Genomic DNA, 7,538 nt, shown 5'->3' on the forward strand with positions numbered 1-7,538 from the left:
TCGGCACTAAATACTCATAAGAAACTAGAGCATTAACCTTGCATGCACTGGTCGGGATTTGGCTTCTAGGGCTTGAGCTCAGATTCAACATTCGACGAGCCTGAAGGTGATTCGAAAGTCCAGAGTTTGAGATTGGAAAAGAGAGGACCACGGGGATTCTGGGGTGTTAATTTGGGGTGATTTGGGAAAAGTTCGGTTTGTGGCCTAACTTTCGATTGCAGATTCGATGAGTTCCACAATGATTCGAGGAAAGTCAACAATGGATTCTACATGAGGGGTGGAAGAGGGTGTTATGGTGTGAATCTGGTGTGGATTTGAGGTGGCGTCGCCGGGCTAAGGCGCTGGAAATGGAGGCGGCGTCGTTAGGGTTTGTAGGTTAGAGTCTCTGTGAAAGAGACGATGAGGGGGGTAAGGGGTGTGTTTGGACACTAATATACTAATGGGAAGCCATTTCCCGTCCGTTGGATTAGGAACGATCAACGGCTCAGATCAAAGCTTAACGAAGCGACGTCGTTTTGATTTAAGGGGAAGCCTGGACCGGGTCAGCTGGGGTGGGTTGCTTGAACGGGTTTTGGGTATTAACAATTAGGCTGGGAGCAAAATCCATTAATTTTGGCCCAAAAATTCTATTTATTCAACTTCTCTTGAAATTTCCTTTTTATTTTCAAACACTTTTTGATTTCTTTTCAAATTTAAAACTAAAATAAAACCTAAACTAACTCCCAAATAAAATTAACCCTCCCACATTGAATTAATTAACTCTAAATAATACTTACTACAAATAATTAAAAACCAAATTAGAGGAAAAACTATCAAAATTCAAAATTAAAATTAAAATTAAAATTTCAAAATAAACTTATATTTTTGTGATTTTTCCCATTTTTATAAAACACTAAATTACTAATTAATTCAAGCATGCAAAATTATATCCTAAAATGCGAATGCAGTGTATTTTTTGTATTTTCATGAATTAAATAAAATAAACATGCAGAGACAAATGCAAACAATAACAAAAAACATGCTACGAAAATTGCAAATAATGGAAAATTTTATTTTTCTTGAATCTATGAGAATAATTCATATAGGGCAAAATCACGTGCTCACAGCTTCCCCTCTTTGCCCGGAAACACGAAGAGTTTTCGTGCAAAGATAAAGTGAGCGGATACGAGCGATTTTCGCCCGTTTGAATATTCCGTAGGAAGCATTTTTGAAGGATTTGACCGCTCCCTGCTTCTGAGGTTGCCTACATATCCTTGGCTATAAAGGAATGAGGACAGTGTAGTTCGGGAAGTTTTGGTAGCTGGGACTACCATGAAGCTGTGATTTCACTGTTGCTGCTGCTTCTACTGCTTACTGAACCCCCTTATTACAACATGTCAAAATAAAAAGAAGCTAGACTAGACTATGATCTATGCATTACAAAAATCCTATCTATATCTTCCAACTTGTTATTGTGGTTCTTGTTGCCTTATTGACTTGAATTCTCCCGGTGGAATCCCTTGTTGCTGCCTTGAATTGTAATCTGAGATGTTTTCCCTTTCTCCAAGTGAACGCCTGCTTGCTGAAACTTGAATGTATTCCCTTGTTATCCAGGTGGGCTCCTGATTTCCAAACACTTGAATTGTATCCCCTTGTTCTCCAGGTGGGTGCCTGACTGCCGAACATGAAAATGTATTCTCTTGTTCTCCAGGTGGGCACCTGATTGCTGAACTTGAAAATGTATTCCCTTGTTCCCCATGTGGGCGCCTGATTGCTGAAACTTAAAAAATATATTCCCTTGTTCTCTAGGTGGGTGCCTGATTACTGAACTTGAAAATGTATTCCCTTGTTCTCTAGGTGGGCACCTGATTGTTGAACTTGAAAATGTATTCCCTTGTTCTCCAGGTGGGCTCCTGATTGCTGAAACTTAAAAAAAATGCATTCCCTTGTTCTCCAGGTGGGCGCCTGATTACTAAACTTGAAAAATGTATTCCCTTGTTCTCTAGGTGGGCGCCTGATTGTTGAAACATTAATGTATTCCCTTGTTCTACAAGTGGGCACCTGATCGCTGAACTTGAAAATGTATTCCCTTATTCTCCAGGTGGCCGCCTGATTGCTGAAACTTAAAAAAAATACATTCCCTTGTTCTCCATGTGGGCGCCTGATTATTGAACTTAAAAAATGTATTCCCTTGTTCTCCAGGTGGGCGCCTGATTGCTGAAACTTGAAAATGTATTCCCTTGTTCTCCAGGTAGGCACCTGATTGCTGAACTTGAAAATGTATTCCCTTGTTCTCTAGGTGGGCGTCTGATTGCTGAAACATAAAAAAAATGTATTCCCTTGTTCTCCAGGTGGGCGCCTGATTACTAAACTTGAAAAATGTATTGCCTTGTTCTCCACGTGGGCGCCTGATTGCTGAATTTGAACCGTATTCCCTCGTTCTCCAGGTGGGCGCCTGATTTCTGAAACTTAAAAAAATGTATTCCCTTGTTATCCAGGAGGGCGCATGATTACTAAACTTGAAAAATGTATTCCCATGTTCTCCAGGTGGGTGCCTGATTGCTGAAACTTGAAAATGTATTCCCTTGTTCTCCAGGTGGGCACCTGATTGCTGAAACTTGAATGTATTCCCTTGTTCTTCAGGTGGGCGCCTGATTGCTGAAGCTTGAAAATGTATTCCCTTGTTCTCCAGGTGGGCACCTGATTGCTGAAACTTGAATGTATTCCCTCGTTCTTCAGGTGGACGCTTTATTGCTAAAACTTGAATGTATTCTCTTGTTTTCCAGGTGGGCGCCTGATTGCTGAATTTGAACTGTATTCCCTTGTTCTCCAGGTGGGCGCCTGATTGCAGAAACTTAAAAAAAATGTATTCCCTTGTTCTCCAGGAGGGCGCCTGATTACTGAACTTGAAAAATGTATTCCTTTGTTCTCCAGGTGGGTGCCTGATTGCTGAAACATGAAAATGTATTCCCTTGTTCTCCAGGTGGCACCTGATTGCTGAAACTTGAATATATTCCCTTGTTTTTCAGGTGGGCGCCTGATTGTGAAACTTGAAAATGTGTTCCCTTGTTCTCCAGGTGGGCACCTGATTGCTGAAACTTGAATGTATTCCCTTATTCTTCAGGTGGGCGCCTATTGGTGAAACTTGAATGTATTCTCTTGTTCTCTAGGTGGGCGCCTGATTGCTGAATTTGAACTGTATTCCCTTGTTCTCCAGGTGGGCGCCTGATTTCCACAAGATAGACAAAAACAATGAAATTTTTTGCCCCGTTGGATGCTGGACACATCTGTGAGTGCTAATTGAATCATGTTACCACATACCTCTATGACTATGAAAGTTAAATCTCATTATCCAGGAGGGTCCTGAAAACTTCTAGTTAAATGATGGCCTTAAAAATCTGAATTATATCTTCTAAATGTGTGACTCCTGCTAAATGTTGTTATCTAAGAAGGTCTTAAAACTACATCCCATTATCTAGGAGGCTCCTGAAATTTAAAATCAAATCTCATCTTAAGGGTGAAAATTTCAGAGCTAAATTCAACTTCCTAACGGTGAAACTTATGCTAAATCTTAGCATCTAAGGGAGGTATTAAACTAAGTCCCATTATTCAGGAGGGTCCTGGACATTTCAAATTGAATCTTATCCTAAGCATGAAAACTTTAAAGCCAAACTTATATCTCCTCAAGGTAGAGCCTATGCTAGATCTTGTCACTCATGAACGTTTTGAATTTTAACTAATTCTCATTGTCCAGGAGGGTCCTAAGAATTTAAATCCCATTATCTAGGAGGGCCCTAAAAATTTTAAAATTAAATCCCATTATCAAGGAGGGCCCTAACAACAAAAAATCAAATCCCATTATCCAGGAGGGTCCTAAAAATCAAAGATCAAGTATTATCTTAAAAGTGACAATTTAACGGCTGAATTATATTACCCTACACCAGAACTTACACTAAATGTTGTTATCTAATCGAAATCTTAAAGCTAAGTCCCATTATTTAGGAGGGTCCTAACAACTCTTAATTGAATCCTATCTTAAACATGCAAACTTTGAAACAAACTTATATTCCTTGGGGTACATTTATGCTAGATTTTGCTACTCGTGATTGTTTTTAATTTTAACCTAGGTCCCATTTTCCAGAGGGTCCTGAGAACTTCAAATTTAATCCTATTATCCAGGCGGGACCTGAGAGTCAGAAATCAAACCTATCATGATGCTTTCCCTTCATCTGTGGAGGATTTCCCTGGAACAACTGAAATTTTCTGCCCTTGTTTTAATTAAAGAAAGATTTTGTCAGTTTAAAAATGTGGTGGTTAGTTGATGGAATTCTTGCTGAAAGTGGCCTCCACTGACGTGCTTTGTTTTGATTGGCTTCCTCTGAACTGGCTAAGAACCTCTGGCCTTCTAGGCTGACTTTCAAATCCCCATGGCTTTGGGTGACACGAGTGTTCTATACCCAAACCGTTGTTTCACACCTCTGACCCCTTTAACTGAACCTCTGCATCTCCCATGAAATTACTAAATCATTCTGCTGATGGAACTTTTGCTGGCACTTTATCCCACTTTACATCATGCTATCTTCGGTATACTCTGGCCGCACTGTACTTTGCAATTTTTGAAGCTGGTAGTGAGCTTTGAAATTCCTTCTTATTTGCTTAAATAGAACTGACATTGGGAACATCTTAGAGAAATAAACCTAAAAGAAATGAAATGCAATGACTTTCAGAGTTAAGGATAAGAAAATCCAAAACTGCAAGACTATCTGAAGAGGAAGAAGAAAATAGACTTATCTGAGTGGATCAGTTGGCACCAATGATCATGACATGCATTTCGGATTAATCAGCCCAATTTGTCCAACCAATCAACTTTCAGCTGCTATACTTTGTTGCCTCGGAATCTCCATAACCTGAGTTCTTCACCAAAACCTTGACCTTGTTCAGCCTGCGGTGCCTTGAAAGGGTTTTCACCAACAAGCCTCTCTCATTTGTTCATCTCTCAACTCACTTTCGCCTTACGGTGCCCGTGAGGGTTTTCACCAATAAGGCTCTCTCATTTTCAATTTTTTTCTACTTGGACCAGAGTGTTGCCCTTGATATAGATCATCTCCACTTGCTTGACTTGGCATCTCTCGAAGACTGATCGGAAGGTCTTTCTTGGGACCGTAACGCGGGCTTTTGGATAGGTTTAGAAAGAGAGGATATCAAAGGCTCAAAGCAATTCGAATGGGTTCAAAATTACAACTTTCGAAATCAGATTTCTGACAACAACCACAACTTCTGTCCCAGTTTGTTGTTTGGGGACTTTTGGATTTTTATTTTGATGGGACCGAACCGTGAGGCTACTTACGTATCCTTAAAAGGAATCAGGTTGAACGTGGTTCATTTCATAGAAATTACTTTGTTGTTGTGATTTTCTCTTTTCTCTTTCTTTTCTTTCTCTTTTTTGCTTTCTTTTCTCTTTTTGTTGTTTTCTTCTTCTTTCTTTTTTTTTCTTTCTCTTTCCATTCTTTTCTTTCTCTTTCCATTATTTTCTTTCTCTTTTCTTTTCTCTTTCTCTTTTCCTCTTCTTTCTTTACTTATCTTTCCCCCTTGTGTTTCTGATATTTGTTACTGATTCCGAAAGAGGGGTATGAAAGAAAATAAATAAGGCTCAAAGGGGTGACCAAGGATAAAGTATTTAGATAGTATAACAAAATGCCTTAGTCATTCCAAATCTTCAAAATATGCGAAGTACAAACAAATAAAAATTAACCAAAGAAAATCATACATAGTATCTCTTGACCGCATCGAAATTGATGGCCATTTTTACACATTTGCCTTCTATATCTGTTAAATACAAAGCTCCATTTGATAACACTCTAGTTATGATGAATGGCCCCTGCCAGTTTGGAGCAAACTTGAATTTAGCCTCAACCTGATGTGGAAGGATACATCTTAACACTTGCTGACCTACTTCAAACTTCCGTGGATGCACCTCCTTATTATATGATCTTGCCATTCTTTGTGGATACAATTGGCCATGACACACTGCTGCCAATCTTTTCTTGTCGATCAAACTCAATTGTTCCAAGAGGGTTTTGACCCACTCATCATCATCGATCTCATCCTCCACGACATTTCGAAGGGATGGAATTTCCATTTCTACGGGTATCACTACTTCGGTGCCATACACCAACAAATAAGGAGTCGCCCCTACTGAAGTGCAGAAAATAGTGCGATAACCCAGCAATACGAACGACAGCTTTTCATGCCACTGCCTAGAACCCTCCACCATTTTTCGAAGTATGTTCTTTATATTCTTATTGGTCGCCTCAACTGCTCTGTTTGCCTTAGGGCGGTACGGGGTAGAATTGCAATGTGTAATCTTGAACTGCTGACATACCTCTTTCATCATATGACTATTGAGATTAGCCCCATTATCTGTAATGATCACCTTTGGTATCCCAAACTGGCAAATGATATTCAAGTGCACAAAATCAACCACCGCCTTCTTGGTTACAGACTTGAATATTTTAGCCTTTACCCACTTGGTGAAATAGTCGATGGCCACCAAAATGAACCTGTGCATGTTTGACGCTAATGGCTCAATTGGCCCAATTACATCCATGCCCCATGCAACAAAAGGCCACGGAGCATACATCGTGTGTAATTCAGATGGTGGAGAATGAATCAAATCTCCATGCACTTGGCACTGATGGCATTTACGCACAAAACTGATACAATCTCGCTCCATAGTGAGCCAATAATAACCTGCTCGGAGAATCTTCTTTGCCAACATGTGCACACTCATGTGCGGTCCATATACTCCAGAATGTACTTCTGTCATAATAGTTGTAGCTTGCCTAGCATCTATGCATGTCAGCAGCCCAAGGTCTGGAGTTCTTTTGTATAGAACCCTTCCGTTGAAGAAAAAACCGCTTGACAACCGCCTAATTGTTCTCTTTTGATCACCTGTGGCTTGTACTAGATACACCCTCATCCTGATGTATTCCTTGATATCGTGAAACCAAGGCTCCTCATCGATCTCTTCTTCCACCACATTACAATAAGCATGTTGATCGTGGACCTAAATATGCAAAGGGTCCACATAAGCCTTATTTGGATGATGTAACATTGACGCTAGAGTAGCCAAAGTATCAACGACCTCATTATGAATCCTTGGAATATACCTAAACTCTATTGATTTGAACTTATGATAAAGATCATGTAAACATTTTCGATACGATATAAGTTTTATATCCCTAGTTTCCCATTCTCCTTGAATCTGGTGCACCAAAAGGTCTGAGTTTCCCAACACCAAGACTTCCTGGACACCCATATCTACAGCTAACCTCAAACCCAGAATGCTCACCTCATACTCATCCATGTTGTTAGTACAATAGAAACAAAGCTGAGTCGTAACAGGGTAGTGATGCCCTGTTTCAGAAATAAGTAACGCTCTTATCCCAACGCCATTCATGTTAGCATCCCCATCAAAGAAAAATTTCCATCCTGGCTTTTCAATCTAATCCAATTCATCAATGTGCATTACCTCTTCATTAGGGAAATAGGTCTTCAAT

General features: G+C 39.9%; 1 protein-coding gene across 1 annotated transcript; it reads right to left on the reverse strand.

Moving 5' to 3' along the window:
- Nucleotides 1-5,740: 5,740 nt before the first annotated feature.
- Nucleotides 5,741-6,118, reverse strand: LOC138883170 (uncharacterized). The gene has a single exon (XM_070163833.1). The coding sequence runs from the start codon at nt 6,116-6,118 to the stop codon at nt 5,741-5,743; it is 378 nt and encodes a 125-aa protein (XP_070019934.1).
- Between the last annotated feature and the right edge of the window lie 1,420 nt (nt 6,119-7,538).

Source organism: Nicotiana sylvestris, chromosome 12 (assembly GCF_000393655.2).
Source record: "Nicotiana sylvestris chromosome 12, ASM39365v2, whole genome shotgun sequence".
Classification (NCBI taxonomy): domain Eukaryota; kingdom Viridiplantae; phylum Streptophyta; class Magnoliopsida; order Solanales; family Solanaceae; genus Nicotiana; species Nicotiana sylvestris.